The following is a 21,979-nucleotide window of genomic DNA, read 5'->3' on the forward strand; positions in this document are numbered from 1 at the left end:
ATGGCGAGTAGTGGGGACAAGTAGAGAGAAGCTTTTCAGGTGATGAAGCATTTTCATGATGGGCATGAGTGAAGAGCGAATCATGCTTAGTTTCCAAAGGAATATGATGTGTTTTATTTGCTTTGATATTATTTATTTTATTATGCTCATGAGACTAACATAAACGTTTTCAGTATTGTTTGGTTTTAAGGCCCATGATGGTTGATGATTTGCCGGAGGCTACACAACGTATATATTTCATTGGAGGGTTGCAACGATGGGCTCAACAAGAGGTAGAAAGGAGGAACGTTCAAACACTTGCTGAGGCCATCGCAGCTGCAGAGTCCTTGGTTGATTACAAGGACACAAGGAAGGAAGGGCGCAGCAACGGCAGCAAGGGAAAAGGTGGGGGAGCCAAGCCCACCGATCGAAGCAGCACCAGTAGCAACAAGACGGTGAAATAGGACAAGGCAAAGGGATCATCGTCGTCTTCTTCATCATCTGACAAGCCCAGCAACAGGGGATGTTACTTGTGCGGAGGGCCGCACTGGGCAAGGGATTGCCCTGGGAGACAGAAGCTCAGCGCCATCATAGCTTCGGGCGGTGAATCGTCGGGGGACGATGCACAAATGGGGTCGTTGCGCCTCTTTAGTAGCGTACGGGCCACACTAAAAGCTGAGGAGAGCACCAAAGTGGTCAAGGTAAGCACGTTACCTCGCCCGAAGGGCTAACTTATGTTTGTTGATACATTAGTGAATGGGAGAGCTTCTAAGGCACTCGTGGATTGTGGTGCCTCACACAACTTCATTACGGAGAAGGAAGCAATGAAGTTGGGAATCAAGTACACCAAGGAACCGGGGAGGATCAAGACGGTCAACACCTCGCCCGTTCCTATCCTTGGTGTGGCGCATAAGGTGCCTATTTGTCTGGGACAATGGAGTGGCACCATAAATCTCACAGTCGTGCATATGGACGACTTCTCTTTGGTGTTGGGACTTGAGTTCATCAACACAGTAAGGCCCTTTTCTTTTGAAGCGGACGGGTCAATTATGATCAAAAGGGATCAAGGGTCATGGTCCGTTCCTGTCACACGAGAAGAAGTTGAAGCCAAGACAATCTCTGCAATCCAGGTGTCCAGGGGGATCAAAAAGGGACAAGAGACTTTCTTGGCTGCATTAGTGGAGGAAGAGGAGCCCCATGGGAATGAGGTTCCATCAGATTTCTCCGGAGTCCTTGTAGAGTATAAGGATGTGATGCCTCCGGAGCTACCAAAGAGACTACCTCCTAGAAGGGAGGTGGATCACAAGATTGAGCTGGAGCCAGGGACCAAGCCTCCAGCCATGGCACCATACCGCATGGCCCCATCAAAGCTCGAGGAATTGAGGAAGCAATTGAAGGAGCTGCTGGAAGCAGGGTTCATTAGGCCCTCAAAGGCACCATTTGGAGCACCAGTACTATTTCAACGCAAGCATGATGGCAGTTTGCGAATGTGCATTGACTATCGGGCTCTCAACAAGATCACTGTCAAGAACAAGTATCCAATCCCGTTAGTCGCCGATTTGTTCGATCGACTCGGCAAAGCACGGTACTTCTCCAAGTTGGACCTGCGATCGGGGTATTGGCAGGTGCGCATCGCCGAAGGGGACGAGGCGAAGACGACTTGCGTGACCAGGTATGGTTCTTATGAGTTCTTGGTGATGCCTTTTGGACTCACCAACGCCCCTGCTACTTTTTGCACCTTAATGAATAAGATTTTTCGGCCTTTCCTTGATAAATTTGTAGTCGTCTATCTCGACGATATCGTCGTGTATAGCGACAACTTACAAGATCATGTGGAGCATTTGAGACAGGTGTTCCAGGTCTTACGAGAGAACGAGCTTTATGTGAAGCAAGAGAAGTGCTCGTTCGGACAGGAGGAGGTGTCATTCCTGGGACACCATATTAGAGCCGGAAAGATAATGATGGAGCATGACAAGGTGCAAGCCATCAGGGAATGGGAGGAGCCCAAGAACGTGTCGGAACTACGTTCTTTCCTTGGGCTCGCCAACTATTACAGGCGGTTTATCATGAGCTACTCAGCACGGGCGGCGCCATTGACTAACCTGTTAAAGAAGAAGGCACAATGGTGTTGGAGCGACAAATGTCAAGAGGCCTTTGATGACTTGAAAGATGCCGTCACCAAAGAGCCCGTATTAGCACTGCCCGACTACTCAAAGCCATTCGAGCTACACACTGATGCCTCAGATTTTGCTATCGGAGGAGTTCTCATGCAAGAAGGGCATCCAGTGGCCTATGAGTCCCGTAAGCTCAATGACACTGAGAGGAGATACCCAGTGCATGATAAGGAGATGACAGCTATCATTCATTGCTTGTGTCTGGAGACATTATTTGCTTGGGAGTCGGTTCACCATCTATACCGACAATGTTACAACAAGTTACTTCCAAAATCAAAAGAAGCTTAGCCCCAAGAAAGCTCGATGGCAAGACTTTCTAGCTGATTTTGACTACGCTATGGAGTACAAGCCAGGGAAGGTGAATGTAGTTGCTGATGCTCTAAGCCGCAAGGCAATCTTTGCTAGCGTGAGTAGCATAGCTAGCACCCTCCTTGATCGAGTCAAGGACGGTTTAAAGGAGGATTCTATGGCCAAGAGTTTGATGGACTTGGCTAACGAGGGAAAGACCCGACGCTTCTGGATAGAGGATGGGATACTCTACACCGTCGTACGTCGCACCTATGTGCCTAAGTGGGACAACCTTAGGCGTGACATCATGAAGGAGTGTCATGATTCATTATGGGCTGGTCACCCTGGGATACAGCGGACAATGGCACTCTTGGAGGAGGTATACTACTGGCCTCACATGCGGGACGATATAGAGACCTATGTGAAGACTTGTCTTGTGTGCCAACAAGACAAGGTAGAGCAACGTGTGCCAGCAGGACTCTTGGAGCCCTTGCCTATACCAGAGAGGCCATGGGAAAGCGTCTCAATGGATTTCATATCTGCCTTGCCCAAGTCAGAGGGGTTTGGCTCTATCATGGTGGTAGTTGATCGCTTTTCCAAGTATGGGACTTTTATACCGGCACATAAGGATTGCACAGGGGAGCAAGCCGCCAAGTTATTCTTCAAGAATGTGGTCAAGTACTGGGGCTTGCCAAAGAGCATCGTCAGCGACCGTGATCCAACGTTCACCGCCAAATTTTGGACGGAGCTTTTCAAGTTGCTAGGGTCAGGTCTACATTTCTCCACAAGCTTCCACCCGCAGACGGATGGGAAGACAGAGCGAGTGAACGCTTTATTGGAGCTCTATTTGAGGCATTTTGTGAGTGCCAATCAATGAGTTTGGGCAAAGCTCATAGACATTGCCCAATTCTCCTTTAATCTGCAGCGGTCCGAGGCAACCCAGCAAAGCCCCTTTGAGATAATCATGGGTCAACAACCCTTGACTCCACAAGCAGTTGTATCGGGCTACACGGGTAGCAGTCCCGCTGCCTACAGATTAGCTAAGGGATGGCACGAGCAGCTCGACATCACCAAGGCTTACTTGAATAAGGCCGCTAATAAGATGAAGAAGTGGGCCGACAAAAACAGGCGCCCATTGGAGTTTCAAGAAGGCGACCTAGTCATGGTGAAGCTCTTGCCGCACCAATTCAAAGTCTTCCGCAAGGTGCATAAGGGGCTAGTGCGGAAGTATGAAGGGCCATTCCCGATCATTAGGAAGGTCGGGAAAGTTTCCTATAATCTTGAGCTACCTCCCAAGCTGAAAATACATCCGGTGTTCCATGTTAGCATGTTGAAGCCTTACCATGCCGATCTCGAGGATCAGACCAGGGGAAAATCACAACGGGCACCTACGGCCGTGGTAGCATCGTTTGAAAGGGACATTGAGAGCATCGAGACAAAGAGAGTCATAAGGCGTCGAGGTGTGCCAAGCTACAATGAATACTTTGTTCGTTGGAAGGGTCTCCCGGACAGCGAGGCCTCGTGGGAAAAAGAAGAAGATTTGTGGCAATTTGCGGACAAGATCGAGGCGTTCGAGTCGGGATCTTGACGAGGGCGTCAAGACTTAGGTGGGGGAGCATGTCACGACCCACACATTCCACCCCTCACTAGGGCCATTGGACGGTAGGCAACAATCGTGGCTAGGGGGAATGCCCTTGGTGCGCGCTGGCTAGGCCAGAGACACCCTCCCCCTATAGAGCTTTATATTGCTCCAGTGCTGTCACCCTAGTGAACACCCAAGTGACAGTAACACAATAATGGGCTATTTGGGGACCCAAATGAAGTCCGATTGAGCCCAAATTTGGGGGTCCACCATTTTTAGGCCCAATGAACATCATGGTGGTGTTAGATTTTGAAGGAGAATTCCGGAAGGTTCCAGAATACTCAAGGAGACTCGAAATGCATCCGGAAGCTTCTAGAACCTCCTAGGACATCCTTGAATCATCTGTAAATTCTAGAGTTGTGTAGATAATTCTAGAGCCTTGTACATAGAGGGAATGTACTAAAGAAATGTATAGAATACTCTAGAAAGGATTAGATCTAGAACCCTCCATTTGAGGAGGTTAGTGAAGGTTCTAGGCCATGCTTAGAACACTATAAATAGGGGACTTGGCCTTCATTTGGAGGGATCTCAGAAAATACTTGTAAACACTCTCTCTCAAGCAATCAAAGCATTCAAAATATTTATATCCTCTTGTGTTCTCAATATTCCTTAACTTTCGTTGCACACTCTTGCTTGAAGCATTTCGGGGTTAAGCCTTGACTAGCATCCGAGGGAGGGAAGTTAGTAGGCTAGCATGCATAAGACTAGGGGGATTAGTCAGCACGTGACAATCAGCTATCTAATGCAGGACTGAGGGCAGAATACTGGTCTAGCAGTAACCTACAGCTTAAAGAACCAGAACTTACTGTTGGTCCTGAAGGTTGTGCTGCATTTCTACCAGATGATGCCCAAATAGATGTGCATAGTGCAGTTGCTCTAATTGAAAAGGTTTATTTTTAAAAAATACACACTTATGTTTCTAGTCAATCTAGCTTTCAATTTGCCTACTAATTTGGTATGATTTCATTAGGACAACATACACTTCATACCACATAATAGATATGCCGAGTTTTATAATGATCCAGCTGTATGTTTGATGAGGTGAGAGTTTTTCTTCTCGAAAATACATATTGTATTTTAATTCTAGGGACATTATAAAGATGGCATGATACTGTCACACTGATCATCTTTATGCAGATATAGCAAGGATGGAAAGGTTGATGCTGTTAAGACTAATAACAATAAAATTTTACATGCCAAGGAAGCTGTTGTTATTGCAGCTGGTTCTTGGACTGGATCATTGATGCACAATTTAGCTAGAGATCTTGATGTCACGATTAACGTTCCAGTACAGCCTAGGAAGGTAAAATCACTATAAGCTTATCAACGGAGTAAAATGCTTAGCCTAGAGATGAGCGCCTTTTTGCTTTGTTGGTTTTTTGCAGGGTTATCTACTTGTTTTTGAGAATATTAAGTCTAATCTTAGACTCAATCATGCAACTATGGAAGCTGGCTATGTTAATTATCAAAGAACATCAACTGAAAATAGCAGCAAATCAACTGATATTTCAATGACAGCAACGATTGATGCAAAGGGAAATCTTCTTGTCGGTATAAAATTACTCAATATGTACTCCATGATATATACTTCCTCTATGAAATGTGTACACTATTGAAATGTCAAGTACATGCCAATGAACTGTAATCGTTAATAGACATGTTCGATCTCTTACTGTCATCTGATATCCTATGCTAATATACATGTTTTAGGGAGTAACAGACAGTTTGTTGGATTTAATGGAGACCTGGACATGCATATTGTTGAGCAGATATGGAAGCGCACTCAAGAGTTTTTCCCTGCTTTGAGAAACATCTCCCTTGAAAGTTTAAGTCAAGAAATGAAAGTTAGAACAGGGTTTCGCCCTTACAGTAAGTTCCTAACTATAAAGAACAAAAAGACTCACTCCGTCCCTAGATAATAGGCCACATATATGAGTTCCTAGCGAGCTTAATATAACAATCCTTATTATTATGAGAGGAAACAAATTACTCAATTAGAAGCGTGTGGCCTATTAAACAGGAATGGAACGAGTTACAGTTTATATAGTTTTCAGTAACTTCTGTTTTATACTCCATATATAACAAGTGCTTATATCATATTAATGCTATGACATATGAATGAAGTGCCTGATGGAAAGCCGGTCATTGGGCCTATTCCTTCCATGCCGAATGTATACCTTGCAACCGGACATGAAGGTGGAGGAATCAGCATGGTAAATTACTGTTTTTTCAGCAGAATTATGGAAACTGAAAAATACATCAGATTATGTAAATTTTGGTAGATAAATTGACTTATTTTATGTTATGTTCAGGCTCTTGGGACAGCTGAACTGATTGCAGATATGGTATTGGGAAATTCCTTGAAACTTGATCCAACGCCTTTTGCTGCGGAAGGTCGATGCTGTTGAAAAAAAATTTCGCTTCGTATCCAAAATCCAAGAATGTTCTTGATTTTGCACGAAAATGAGCTGATTATGTTGGGATCTTTCTCATAAAATTTTGTTGTTTAAAGGGCATGTATCAGTATAACAGTTTTGAGAATTTGCTCCTGATGTATTATTATGTGATTGCATTGTGATTTCTGTCAAGAATCATATACTTCTCTTATTTTCATCGGGCCTTGTTCTATTCAATTAATTTGATATGTGATTGCATTGTGATTTTTGTCAAGAATCATATACTTCTCTTATTTTCATCGAGCCTTGTTCTCTTCAATTAATTTTGGTTAAATTTAACGAAGCATCACTAATTAAAATTACATTACAAAGGTGAGGTTTAAACGCCGAACCTCATTAAATGAAGATCACACTTATACCAACTTAGCTAGAAATAAATAATGTTATACCTATCACGTAAAAATACAAGTACATATTAAAATGTAGAATAAAAGGAAAAAATCTAATATAATTTATTGTTATCATTATATTACGGAGTGTACTTTACTCACTCAAAAAAAATAAAAAAAAAGTCGCACTCCTAGTAACATCCAGGTCACGTACTAGTTCCTAATTAATGAATTAACGACAAGTATGATACGCATGATGCTCTTGCGTGTTAAAAAGCAAACGACGCCGTAAAACAACCATTTTACAAGTTTACAACAACTCCGATTCGCCCAATACGCTCTTTGCTCCTGACTGAGGAGAGATACTGAACACCTAACTGGTGGAAATTCATTCACTTCTAGGGTAAATTTCCCCTCCATTTTTTCGCCTTTTGGATTAATTTCTGCAATTCTTTTGCTTCGATTTATTCTCGCAATTTTATGATTTTAGTTATTCTTTGTAATTTCTCCATTTTCATTGTATTTTGTAATTTCTGCGATATTGAACATGGAAATTTTGGGAATTTTATGATAGGTTTTCCAGATTATTCTTTGTTATCGTTTTTTGTTTGATTCTCGTTAATTTTTTTTGTTTGTAACGTAGATGAATTGTACCATGTTTGTTAATTCTTTTCTTTGTCGATTTTTTTTGTGATCAAATTATGTCGTTCAATTTTAATAAAATGCAATTTTAACATGGGAATTCTTATTATGTACGGGTGATTTCCAGGTAAATTAACCCTTTTAAGTCATTGTATAAACCCTAATTTCTTGTACTTTAAGTCGATTCCCTTATTTACAACCAGTTCTGATTTTGTATTGTTTTCATGGAAAATTTTTAATCATTATCATGCTAGTTTTAATGTTGCTGATGATTTCTAAGCTCCGATTGGATCATAGAATTTTTAATAAAAAAGGGTGCTTTACTCCATTCGTATGATCGTATCTTGCCAGCTTAAATTGGGTGGTTTATTTTGTTGGCATTTGTTTAGTTGATCTATTTCTTTTAGAGGGAAAAGGCTTAAATTCATAGTAAATTTAGTAGGCTACAGTTAGTGGAAAATACTGATAGATTGTTGGTTATCCCTTTTCCTGATCATCACATCACCTACGCACAGTAATACAGTATTGTGCTTCAGGATCTCCAAAACATGTGTGATTTTCAAACCTCTTCAGGAACCAAGGGAAAAATGCAGCAGTCGAGCCTAAATGTAACATAACCCCTTGGACGCTTTATTTCAGTTCTGAACCCTGCAGTAATTGGCTGTGTGTGCATCAGATAGTTCCTTAATTTATGCAATTTAGTTTTATATAATTGTGTGTAGAAATGGCCAGGCTTGCTTGCTTCTGAGTTCTGACTATGTGCTTTCCTGAAAGACTAACATGTACAATTAATCCCTTCTTTAGTTCTCTTCAAACACTCTGGTTGCCTCTTGCCTGGCAAGCAAAGTGACTTAACACCTTTGTGATATGTAATTGCTACAACTCCCCAAAACTTTATTTTGGTTGCAGGCGCTAGTACATTTACTACATTATGGAGCTGAATAAATTCAAAGGATCTTTTGAGCACGTGGTAAAGAAGCGAAAATTATCATCATCCAAGTGTCATGAAGTGGTTGATACTATCAACCATGAGCTTGAGCATGCTTTATCAAGAGTGCAATCAGATCAAAACCTTACCGTTCCAGAGGATCCTAAATCCATTTTGAGGGATCTGAAGTCCAAGCTTTCTGATTATGGCTCAGAAAAGGAGCTGGAAAACTCACAGAAAGAGCTGAACTTACATCTCAACAAGTCTCAGAAGCTCCTTGAGAAAGTACTGAATCCTGATATATCTAAGGGGAACAGAAAGATTGACTTTGATGTTCAGACAATTAATCAGATTATCATTGATCATCTCTTTTTCAAAGGCCTGTTTGATATTGGAGACTGTTTAAGTAAAGAGGCAGTTGTCCCAGAAGTTAATGTGCTACGATCTCAGTTTTTTGAAATGTCCCAGATTCTGGAGGCTCTTCACAGAGAGAATTTACAACCTGCCTTTAACTGGGTCTCTGCCAACCATGAAAAGCTCAGAGAAAATGGTTCAAGTCTTGAGCTGAAACTTCATCAGGTGCGATATGTGAGAGTTACTGAAGCAGGGAAGCCAAACTGATGCCCTAAAGTATGCCAGAAACAACCTTGCTCCTTTGCTTACTTTGCATATGGATGAGGTTAAAAAGCTCATGGCCTGTATTTTATGGATAGGAAAGCTTGATAAATGTCCTTATTGGGAAAAGTTGGCTATGACTAATTGGGAAGAGTTAGCTGATGCACTATCACAGCAGTTTTGTGTGCTGTTAGGCCGTTCTTGTCGTCCACCATTGGCGGTGGATGTAGAAGCAGGATCTGAAGCATTGCCTATTCTCTTGAAGCTTGTGAATCTGAAAGCTGTGAAACAGGATTGGCAAGGGATGGAGGAGCTTCCATTTCCTGTGGATCTTGGAATGGGTTTTCAATTCCATTCGACATTCATATGCCCAGTGACTAGGGATCAAGGAACTCTAGAAAATCCCCCCATGTTGCTGCCTTGTGGACATGTGCTGTGTCGGCAATCAGTCATGAGTATCTCCTAGAATAACAGCAGGACCTTTAAATGCCCGTGTTGCCCCCTTGATAATATAGCAGTTGCACAATGCAGGCAACTGCATCTACCATGATGATTGTATAGTCCCTTTAGTTACAGTTGTCTCATGCGTAGAGATTCAGAGAACAGATATCTCAGGATTAGAGTATTTGTATTTATCAAATGGTAATTCTCGTTATATAAAGCTAGTAACAGTTCACAGCCCAGTTGGTATGTTTTGAAGTTACATTTCTGATGTACAGTATATTTTTGTCAATGCTTATATTTTGTGTAACTAGTGAAGGAAGTGATATCCCTATGCTTTTTTTTTTTTTTTTTTTTTTTTTTTTTTTTTTTTTTTTTTTTTGACGAGATATCCCTATGCTTGGACACAGTTGAATGAGTTGATGCAACGTGAAAGCCTTTTGAGCCCACACTGTCTGTTGAAATAGACATAATATACGAAGTATAATTCAAAGTTAAATGAGAAGGGTCTGATAAATTCAGAATTGTTAGGGGTTAAACGATTTTAATTTTTCATCAATGCACTTGTTGAAGTTAGTTGTTGAGAATTCAGTGTTAAAAACACACCAACTATTTCACTAGTATGCCGCTAAGCCAGAAAGATTGATCGAGTTTTACCTCATTATCAACCTCCCCCTCCGGCCCTCCCCCTTCACAATAGCCTAAGCCAAAACTAGTTAGGTAAATTAGTTGAATACCCCTCCGATCCCACTAGAATTGCCCGGTTAATCGATTAATCACTTTTGAGAGCTTATTTTGGGTCAAAGACATAGGTCGGAGACTCGGAGGGAGTAGTCGGAGTACCTATCTTTCTTTGAACTTGCTACAATGTAAAGTTTTAACATTAAGTATACTTAGTAGTAAACTTGCTACAATGTAAAGTTAAGTGTAGGCAATATATGAACATAATCCCCACTAATTGAGTTCAACCAAATGGATTGACATTAGCATATTTAATGGAATGTTTCAAACTAAAAAGTATACTCCAATTAAAGCAAATTCTAAAATTCAAGAGAAATCTGCAAAAATAGCTCCAATTAAAGGGAAGCATTGTTCATAATCAACATATTCAATAAAGTCGAAGATAATCAAACTACGCAAATGGAGAAATAATCCCCAAAAATTCAAAGAACCAAAAATCAAACAATTCCTCCAATAACACTAATTATAAGGGGAAAACCCCATGATTAATTTCTTCAAAGTAGGAAAAAATACATCAGAATTACTCGATTTAAACTCATCTTTCTGACAAAAATCTGAACTTTCATTCTCCTTTGAATCATTCATCACAAACTCTTCAACCAAATCTTTAACAGATTTAGGTGACAATGGATGAAAATTCAAACCCCAATCAGAAACAAACCCTTTAACCAAACCCAATTTATCATCTGGGCTCAAATTCCTCCATTTGCTCATAACATCATCTGGGTTCATATCAAGGTAGTTGCAGAGGTCAGAGAAAAGCAGTTGTTTGCTTATCTTCATAGCATTTTCTCTCTCCTTTGACTGGGTATTTAGCTTATTGACTTCTGCAGCAAAGTCTGAAGCTAAGTCTGAATCACTGATTTTGTTGAGTTTATTTGGGTTGTTGTCTCCTTTGCTGAAACAGAGGAAGGTTTGAGATTGAGGGTAGAAGGAGAGAGAAAGAGGATTTGTTGAGGGTTTTAGAGGGTTTCTGAAATTGGGGAGAGGAAGAAAGGAAGGTGTTTTAATGGAGAAAGACATGATTTTTATTGATTTTTCGAAGGTTTCGAGTTTTTTCTTGAGTTTGGATTGTGATGAATGAGTGACTTGCTTAAATGGTGGTTATTATTGGGCTAATATGATAATGACATATTGACAACAATTTTTTTTTTTTACTGAGTCAATTAGGTTAGTTTCAAGCTGAATTTTAGGTAAAAAAAATTGAGCTTGAATTGGATTAAGCTGTTTCAATTGATAAAATCTTACTAGAGACTTTAGACTTCGTTATTTTAACCTGTAAGGTTACAAGTTAGAACCCTCATTGAAAACTCTTCATGAGAACTTATTTGAATTTGTTTAAACTCGTTTTACTGGTTTTAATTGAGCTTAATAACCATAGATTGTTAATCTATGGTCGACATGAACCAAAACATCAACAGAATATTGGAAAGGAACGAGTTTAACATAATAGCAAGATGCTGTTGCCAATCAGAAAAACAAATTTTCACTGTGATAATGTTACAAGTTTCTGAAGTCTCACCAGTTCATTACAGTATTGTATTATTGCCTACAAAAATTTACTTCATATTTTTAACAAATTGGAACAAACCCAAAAAAGAAAGCCTCTACATTTTCAGGGTAATACTTCGTATTACTAAGTTAGCATATGTATAAATGAAAGAATTAAGCCTATAAATCATCTAGGACTTGTGTTCTATTACAGCTACAAGGACTCTGCAACAGCATATCCAAGGTCGTCCAGCAAACTTAACCTAATCTTCCGGCAGACCAGTTATGTGAATATGTGAAATCTGAAATAAATAACACAGTCTTCAGCCCAAGATATAAACTTAAGCAGATGAAATCGAATGTTGAGCTTCCACATCATAATCAAACCTGTTCGGTGACCCTTGAACTTGCCTGACATTGTAAGCACCGGATATCAAAACATTTCAAGTGAAGTTGTCTAACTAGTCTTGAACAGCAAATACCCTTTCAGACCATAAGAAAATGGGATTTCTGATTTCTTTTCTTGCTAAAATGGTTCAAATTCTATTCACGTTGAACACTCAATCCCCAGAATTGTAGCGAATCAATTCTGATAATATATCAACCCAAGTGTCAGGAAGACCAGGAAGGCACCAATGCATGCAATCTTGGCCCCAAACTGCAACGGCATCCTTCTTTCCAATCCATATTGCTGGATGAGCATCTGCTCGGTACTCACTCAGATGACTCAAGTCGAGCTTTTGAATGTTGCTTCCTCGTAATGCCTCATCAATCACTTGATTAAGCTTTCTTGCTTCTTTGTTGACTCCATTGTTGACGGGATCAAACCACAAATCAAGCTACATGGGAATTAGTTCTTTTGAATTCAAGGTGAATTGGAATGAATCAACAAGAGCAACTGGAAAAAGAAAGCCTAAAGCAGTCCAAACCTGAGGTTCTTCAAGGGGTTCATCAAACAAGCAACTGCCGTTCTGATTCCACTCTCCACCAAAAAAGTGCCTTGGTGACTGCATCCGGCAAAGTTTGAGCTTAGTGTTAGGAACTTCCTTTTCTATGTATGATATCATACTTTTCAAGACAACTTTAAGCCCATCCTGAAAATCAAGGGAGGGAAGAATAGGCCTTCCATTGTGATAGAACACAAGAGGCGTCTCTTTTGGGAATTTATGAGGGCCCCACCTAATCAGCACAAAATTGTTTGAATATAAACCATATTAAGAAGTGACTCAACAAAAGTGAAGAAACAAAAAGGAAACCAAATAAATAATGTAATAAAGCTGAAATATAAAACAGCCTCACATTATTTTCTATGATGTTACAATAGGAAAACAGGGATCTAAACTGACCCCCCAAACAGGTATGTATTGAGAATAGTTACTATCTGCATGTACTATAACATTGATCGCACCAAATCAGTGTGCCTTAATTCATTTGGTATACTTCCTCCGTTTCTTTATAGTTGCAACACTTCCCTAAAATGGAAATTGTATGGTGGAAATTGTATAGTTGCAACACTTCCCTAAAATGGAAATTGTATAGTTGCAACACTTTCTTTATAGTTGCAATACAATAGTTGCAACACACTATAGAAGGAAGGTTTTTATGGTGAAAATTGTATTATTACCTTTATTTAAAACTCATGGCTCACTTGATTATATACCTAACAACCTCATAATCCCAATTTAAGTGTATTATATCATGTGAGGTCCACTTTTCTTAAATACCGTGATAAAGTGTACGTTGCAACTATAAAAAAAACGGAGGAAGTATAACTTAACGAAATGTAAATGGCCAAGAAAACAAAAGATTACCAATGGCCAGTGTTACGAGGACATCATAAAATTTGGTGATCTGGACCCATTCATCTGCAGGAACATCAACGTCCACTCTATATATGCCTTTTAATCCATCCTGGTCAGACTCTTTTGGCTGCCACCTATACTCAGTCACCCATACACAAACAGGTTATGTTTTGCAAAAAATGTCAATATCAGAAACAAATCACCACAACCCAAAAATGGTGTTTATAACTGTTAAATTAGGCAGAAATTTGAATTAGATCAGAAAAGAAAAGCGACAATCAAAAAAAAGAGAGAAATTCAAGTCCAACCCCTTAAGTAATTCATTACCGTGTTAGAATTTCTCTTAGAATAATCCAAGTCAAACTGTCTCAAGATTGTAAAGTTCTCCGCTCATTCAATTTCTCGTTCAATTAACTATCAGGGTGCATAATATATCCAAAATCTTATATCAGTTATTTGTATGGAGGATGTTTTGATTTCTGTATACAGTCTGCTGTAATCAGCAGGTAACATAACAATAATAAGCGTAAGAAATATTTACTAGTCACTACTGTACAATTACCATACATGATTCACAACATGAGATGCCAGCCCTACTTCTATCAATAGAGGATGAAAAATTAAAAAAAACTTCTAGCATCTAGATGAAAGGACTTCTACCAACACAATGTTACATAAATCATAAATAGATAACTTTAAGAGCTAAATTAGCAATGCCTGTGGAGCAATAACAAACACCAAAGGCAGGGAAAACATCACAAAAGACCAATACCATCCAAGGCTTCCTAGAGAGTTGTTTAAGTTACTCCTCATTCATATCAATAATTGATAGATGAATTTGGCAAAGTCTAGTAGAGCATCTCCCTACTGAAACAGCTTGTGAACTAAGGCTTATTGCTGACAAAGTTCACCAGCTGCTTCCTATGCAATCTATAATTAGCTGAAAGCTATAATTAATGAGAGAGGAATCCTCCTATCTCTCAAGGTTGTGAATTAGTCCTTACTCCTTAACGTCACCTTATATGAGCTATAATCCCATAAACCAATTCCTGCAGGCTACAATTGAATCCTAGACCTTGGTACACACAATTAAGGCCTCAGTTAAACCAGTATTTCACTATTTTGAGCCTTGTGATGATTCAGAATGAAAAATAATACATATGAGCAAATCTTGGTTATCACATTATTCCATCTACTGGCCACTTCTGCCCTCAAAAGCTATGCATTCCTTGTTCCCGTCAATTCTTTATAACCACTCTAGCACATCTAAGAGTTTCTTAAGAATATCAACCCTAAAACTAATATTTTTCTAATGCTATATCATACAGTTTCTTCTATCAATTAATAATACTTCCCAATCACCTAACTTACAATGAAGCTTCACATCCCATTAAAAAATTATCTTTGCACGCTCATGCCTAAGACATTATGACATACACCATGCTTCCATCCTAGGACATATCATTTGATCACCTTCCACATAGTACCACTAAGAAAATTTTGTTCCACATCTCAAGAGATTAACTTTGAATCAACTATGGTCAAATCCATCTACCAAATTGCTAAATTACAATGGATCTAAATATGATATCGGCCAGTTACACCATTCTGATAAAAATGAGGTTTCATACCTTTCATATAGAGCTCATGATACTTGCTCTCCAAACATTGTCACAATTCATAATTACCTTCCTACTCTAACAAGACATCAACACATCATAAAGTTTTATCAAAGCATCACTCTTGCATCACAAAATTGTCATATAAATGTATAAAACCATGTTGTGATATTTTCATAAAACTGAAGGTTATATGGTGAATTAGAAAATTTTTGGTGGTATACGGTGAATTAACGTTAAACTCATTGGTATATGGTGAAAAATCCGATTATAAATTATTGGAGGGGAGAGAAAGGGAGGGATTAAATTTAAGAAATTCATCTCTCCATCAACAAAGATATTATATTATTAGTATAATAAATTGAACTATTGGTAAAAAAAAAATGTAATCATAATTTCAAATGAAGAAGTGATCTTACTGGTATTTAGCAAGCAAAACAGGCGGTGATAAGCAACAGTGACATTAAACTTAGGGAAATAAGCACCTCTCCAAGCACCCTTCTTTTTCCACTTCTTAGCACCATTATCAGCAACCCTCAAAATACACAAAAAAGCAACCAAGAAATTCTCATTCAAAGAATCCCCAATAAACCCAATATTCTTATTTCTCATCATACCCAGAAACCCTAATGGATCAATCTGATTCAAATTGCAATTCTCAGGCACCCATTTCCAAGAATTAATCATACCCATTTTTTCTCTCCTGTTTCTCAAGCAATTCCAGGCGTTTCTGTGAAATGGGCAAGTTTCATCATACATGGGTTTTCGATTCGGGTCGGATACCCATCTCCCCTTGAAGAAATTGCATTGATTTAGAGAAGTAGAGTGGGTTTTTGACCGGGTTCGGGTTTGGAATGGGAAATTGGGAGTTTTTTGGGAGAGGAGAGAAGAGTAGAGGTAAAGAAGGATGAGAGTTGAGAAGATTAGAGATGTGAAGAGAGTAGTGGAGTTTTTTATTATACACATGAATTCTCATAATCTATCAAACATAAAACCCAGGAAAAAAATTCAAACACAAAACCCAGAAAACAATACAAAAAATCACAAAAAACACAAAAAAAAAAAAATCAGAAAAAAATATAAAAAATCAGAACAACTAGATAGATGAAGAATAGGCGATTATCACTAACAAAATTTATATACTTACATTATAAATTCATCAAAAAATAAATATAATCAGAAATTTGAGAAAAATAAAATTAGATCTACAATATAACCTAAATTTAAACTAGATCTAAATAAAAACCTCAATAATAGACGGTGACAGTGAGGTGGTCGGCCGGGCTTGCTGTGACAGTGACAGTGGCTAGCTTACTCACGTGACATTGCTCACTTGCTCGCGTGAAGAGAGAGAAAGTGGAGCTTTTCGGATGAATTAAGAAAGGATTATTCAAATGTAAAAAATAACAAAAATCAGAGAAGAGAAGTTAAAATTCGAATTTCTGGATGAATTGAAGATTTCCAGATGAAGATAGAGAAGGAGAAAAGAATGGATGAAGAGAAAAGAATGGAGAAGGAGAAGACTAGAAGAGAACGGATGAAGAGAGAGAAAGAAAGAGATCAGAAATGGGAAAACAGATAGAGAGAGTGTGTTAGGCTTTTAGGGTGCTGAATTTCACTTTCGATGTTGGTTTTTTCCAGATGACGACGGAGCAGGCTGGCCAAACACTGTCACAATCCGATTATGGCGTTGGCTACTTTTGGCCGAACACTGTTGTTTCGGGGTTTTCTGATGTCCTGCGGGAGAGTTACAATTCCGAGACTGGAACCGGACGCCTGTACCTGCAAAACAACGGAGACTCCTGGTGGTGGGAGCTCCGCCTCCAACGGTCAAGTTAGTACTTGATTAAGGAGTAATTAATGCGGAAATTAAAGTGATTGGGTCTCTCTAAGTGAGAGTGTTTAATGTAGGTAATCTGCTTTGTTAGCGTGATCAGCCTGTTATCTCTGTAATCCCCCCTTAACGAGGATTAAGGGAGGTATTTATAACCTTGGGAAACGTGCCAATCCTAGGTTTAGGTTAACCTAGGGCTGATTGGGCTTCCCTCGGAAGTTGGGCCTAGGTGGCCGGTTTCTCCATTAGGCATGGAGTATGCCACGTGTCATGACATAATAGGTCCAAGGTGGACGAATAAGCGCTTGCCACGTGGCAAGCCCTGACAGTTCCAAATGGGGGACACTTGGCAGGACCTGATTGGCCCACGTGGCGCATTCTGATTGGTGGGAGCAAAATCCCCTAATCATTTGCCCCTCACAGGTGGCACGTGACTGGTCACGTGTTACCTGTGACAGGTGCCGCACTGTAACAGGCGACGGCCTGCTACAGGTGTCACTCGGCGAAAGGCCGAGAGATTCTCCCGCCCAAATTTTGAATTCTGGAAGTGACCCTTCGCCTTCTCACTTCGCCTATATAAAGGAGTGTTGACTTCAGTCATTTTCACACTTGAGAACTTTGTGAGAGAACATTCGGACCCCTGAACTTGCTCTGACATTTTGGACCCTTTCTGCCTACCGCCTGCTCTGACAAACCGACTGCACAAGATTTTTCAGAACTCCATCAACGTCACTCGTTCAGGTAACCGTCGGTTCTCTTACTCTTAATTGTCTTTATTTTATTCTTTTTTGAAATGGCACCACGGAAGCACACGACATGACCTAGGTTAGTGATCAGTCGGTCACCGGGGACGGCTGAATCTAGGACTAGGGTTGCCGCCTGCCCTTTTCCGGACCCATCTTTGCCCTTTATACAAAGTTAGACTGTATCTTTGTCTATGCAGAGCATGATGGCCAGAACAAAAAAGACTGCCAGGATCTCAAATTCAGACGGCTCCTCCCGCAGGGTGCCGATTAGTGAAACATCTGACCAGGCGCCAGATGTGGAAGTGAAACAAAGCGGCTTGAAAGCCGGCTGTTCTGAGGGAGGAATCAAAGTGACCCCTTCCCATTTCACAGTTGACAATTCTTCATTCTCTTCTGCTCCTTTTAAAGGAGAGGAGGCGGGCCCCTCCGGGAGAGGGGAGGAGTCGTCCTCTTCGGACTCGTTAGAGGACGATTCCGAGTCTAGCTCTTCTGGCCATGCTTCTCTGGACACAGAAGAGAAAAACAGTCGCCTGCAAGAGGCAAGGCTTTCTCACGCAGTTGAGAAGGGGGACAATTGGGCGGAGCCATCCGCCTCTTACCGAGATCAAAATACCCCCTACTACTACACGGTACCTCGGGGCCGGATCACGGCCATGCAAGAGAAAGTGGAGAGCTTTATCGCTAACCACACAATGGGCTCCGGCTTTTTAGTGTTTGTGCCGGATCCAGAAGACACAGTCGTCTGGCCGGCTGGTACCAGTTATGATAGCGCCTGCTTTGGCTGCTACGAGGCGGCCATCAAGGCTGGGCTGCGCTTCCCATTACATCCGGCTGTTCAGCGGATCTTGGATGGGTATGAGTTGGGGTTATGGCAGTTAGCCCCGAACTCCTGGGTCAACGTACTCGGCTATGTGGCCGGGTGCGAACTTCACGGGGTGGAGCCGAGCTTCGAGGCTTTCGCCCACATGAACTACCTTAGCCGGACCCCTAAGGCAGGCGGTACCAGCTGGTATCAATTGACGAGCCACAGGGGCTACCTCATGACGAGAGGTAAAGCAAACAAATGGAAGGACTGGCGGTGCACCTTCTTCAATATTGAGAGTTCAGACACAGAGCTGAACAAGCGCCTCAACAGGTGGAACAGGAATCCGCCCCTTCTTGCAGGCGGCCGCAGCATACCGCCTGTTCCCCCCAAAGCTAAGAAAGAGATCCTGGATAAAGGACTCTTTAAAGTAGAGTCGAGGGTCGACTCTACTTCAGGGGTACGAGAGCAAGTACCCCTGCACTGCGTCCCGAGCTTCAAATGGCTCTACGACGAGTACTTTTTGGCCGCCTGTGGCCTTAGCAGTCGGTCCTCAAGAGGTAGTCGGCCTGTCGAATACTCTGCTGTTCCGTGCATTTTTGTTATAACTTTTATTAACTTTGCTGTTTGTTTTTGCAGCGGACGCTATGAGCAAGATTACCGCCTCCAAGACTGCGGCGGCCATGTTGCGGGCCTCCATCATGCAACAAGCTTCAACCGACTCCCCCAACAAGGGGGCACCCTTGGTGGGCTTCGAACCTTTCACCCTCTTTTTGGAGTTGTGTTTATGCATATACTGACTTTTTTCTTCTTTTTTAGACGGGCGCTCCAAGAGCTTCTTCTTCCCAACAGCCGGACCCCAAGGCCCGGAGGACGACTGTTGCGAGCTCTCCTAGTTCTGCCAGGAAACATGCGGCGGCTGAGAAACAGCCGGCCACTTCTTCTAAAACTCCAGCTGGGCCGCCTAGAAGTATGAAGTTGTCCTAGTAAATTTTAGACTTGCTCCCGTTTTTACTAGGTCTAATCCGTTTGTTTATGCTTGATGCAGCCGGCCCTCAGGAGCCTGACTTGGTAGAGGTGGCCAAGTCTATGATCAAGGCCATTCCTCCAGCTGAAAGGGAGGCGGTCAGGGGTGTCGGCACCCTTGACCTAGACGGGATTGCAGGGGTCCTTGCTGAGGTATACTTAGCATATTTTTGAGTATTTGAATTCCAGGACGCCTGTTTTCTTTTTGTTTGGAAACTGACGCCTGTTCCTTTTTACTTAGGCCCTGCTCCGAGTGAACGGCCTTCGCAAGCCGCTTGACCAGAAGAACAAAGAGGTAAAGGCTGCAAAAGCTATGGCCGCCTCTGACTGTGATAAGGCGATGTTTCAAATTGCCCAAAATGAAGTTCTGACCATTGATATTCTTTATTATCAGGCGCAGGCTACCGCCGCTATTCGGGCTCAGTTAGAGGTGGCCCAGAAGAGGAATGGCGAGCTGGAGGCGACCATCAACAACCTCAAGGCCGAGCTGAGACCTCTTCGCCACAAGATGTCCTCATACGAAGCCTTGGAGAAATCCTTAGCCAACGTAAAGGAACGCCTGGTGACCCAGGAGAAGAGTCTTACTCAGGAGCTCTCGGAAAAGGCCGAGCAAGAAAAGAAAGAGCTGGTCCGGGAGATGATGGAAGACTCTGCTCAAATCCAGCGCATGACTTGGGGCCGCCTCTTCCCCAATGCCGACTTTGCCTCATGGGAAAAAACGTACCGCCAGTGTTCTAACACATATAATCAAGAGATCCTGGCGGCTGCTGAGGAAGAGGCGTTGGAGGAAGCGTTGGAGGAGGAGGAGCCGGTAGTGGCGCTTTTGCCGCTTGGGGGTAATGCATCAAAGAAGGATGCAGCTGAAGCCGAGTCCAGCAAGAAGAGTGCTGACCAGGCGGCAGCTACTAATATTGAAGATCTGCCCCCTTCTTAAGCTTTATGTCTTCTTTCCACGGCCTGCGTGCCATTTGTTTTGTATTTACCCGGCCAGGGGGCCGGGGCTCTGAATATTTTGCCGGTCTTTGATGACCGGCTTCTTTTTAATGAATTTTTTGTTTTGCTTCAAATTTGTTTAAGTATTGAATAATGATATCCAATTGTACATTATACCGACTGTTTTACATGGCCGATAGTTGCAGACAGGTACGAATAGTTAGTCACGCCGCCTATGCCCCTGGACGACTGGTTGTCTGTTTCCAGGATAGACGATCAGTCGGCCATTTATCCAATCGGTATTCGAACCATTTTAAAGACTGGATCCCCTTTAGGCAGGCGGTCCTGACATTTGTAAAATTTACCAAGTAGGAAAGTGGTTCGACTAAGTAAACATGATTGTTACCTAGTTGCCAAGTAACTGAGTAGTAGAGGTATCAAGTGGTTGGTACCGGTTGTTCCCCTTTATTCGCCAATGTTTGTTGGCTTTTAACTCAGGTTGTTAACCTAGCAGGAGTAGTGGTTGAGAGCCCCTGTTTGCTAAAAACAGGCAGACGACTCATACTTTTTAGGCTCCATACTAAGTTTGAGGGAGTGACTAAAGTAAACATAGGAGTTACTTAGTCTCCGTCACACTGTAGCTTGAGTAGTAAAGGCACCAGGCGGCGGAGGCCGGCTGAACCTTTTGATTCGCCAATGTTTGTTGGCTATTAACTCAAGAGGTTGTTAACCTAGCAAAAGTAGTGGTTGAGAGCCCCTGTTTGCTAAAAACAGGCGGCGACTCATACCTTTTAGGCCCCATACTAAGTTTGAGAGAGTGACTATGAGTTAACTTTGGAGTTACTCAGTCGCCGTCACTCCTGCTTGAGTAGTAAAGGTACCAGGCGGCGGAGGCCGGCTGATCCTTTTGATTCGCCAATGTTTGTTGGCTATTAACTCAAGAGGTACCCCCTGCATTTATCCCAAGTAATACAGGCGGTCATCTGACTCAGATAACTGCTACCACTGGTTTGGTTAGTGATAGAGTTATCCTTGTCTCAAAAACGGCTACGTGGTTGCCCTTGGGGGACAGTCGTATAGGTGCCGTGTAATTAGTTTATAGAGCAATGTTCCACCCAAAAGGGAGCTGCTCTCTGTGAAGAATTTCATCCGGAGGGATGCCGCCGGACGCCTGCTATGATGTTGGGACAGGTCGTATTAGTTTTGAAGATTTGATCAGTTGGCTTGGCGCCTGGTCTGATCATTCGGCCTGTGGCCTTGGTTAGTTCTTGGTGAACGTAGGTGCTAAGTAAAAGCAGGGTAGCCGCCTGTTAGGCACAGGGTCGGCCAGGCCCTAATCTTTTTTAGCTAAGTGGCTGTGTGTTTGGAACCAGTCGGCCCTCTTCTATGGAGAGTAGCCGACTATATGTCCAGACGGCATGCCCTTATGGTGAGTAAAATACTCGATGGATAGTAGCCGACTGTAAAGGTACAGGCGGCATGCCCCTCTGA

General features: G+C 41.8%; 1 protein-coding gene and 2 pseudogenes across 1 annotated transcript; 2 read left to right on the plus strand and 1 right to left on the minus strand.

Annotated features, from left to right (window-relative positions):
* The first annotated feature begins 3,405 nt into the window (after nucleotides 1-3,405).
* LOC110732878 (D-amino acid dehydrogenase-like) lies at nucleotides 3,406-6,491 on the plus strand. Its single transcript, XM_021912865.1, has 8 exons — nucleotides 3,406-3,927; nucleotides 4,819-4,971; nucleotides 5,054-5,124; nucleotides 5,221-5,386; nucleotides 5,469-5,634; nucleotides 5,794-5,952; nucleotides 6,208-6,296; nucleotides 6,396-6,491. The coding sequence occupies exons 1-8, from the start codon at nucleotides 3,406-3,408 to the stop codon at nucleotides 6,489-6,491; spliced, it is 1,422 nt and encodes a 473-aa protein (XP_021768557.1).
* A 304-nt stretch (nucleotides 6,492-6,795) lies between these two features.
* LOC110732881 lies at nucleotides 6,796-9,801 on the plus strand (annotated as a pseudogene).
* A 1,897-nt stretch (nucleotides 9,802-11,698) lies between these two features.
* LOC110732880 lies at nucleotides 11,699-16,413 on the minus strand (annotated as a pseudogene).
* Between the last annotated feature and the right edge of the window lie 5,566 nt (nucleotides 16,414-21,979).

This window comes from Chenopodium quinoa, unplaced genomic scaffold, assembly GCF_001683475.1.
Source record: "Chenopodium quinoa cultivar QQ74 unplaced genomic scaffold, ASM168347v1, whole genome shotgun sequence".
Taxonomy (NCBI): Eukaryota; Viridiplantae; Streptophyta; class Magnoliopsida; order Caryophyllales; family Amaranthaceae; genus Chenopodium; species Chenopodium quinoa.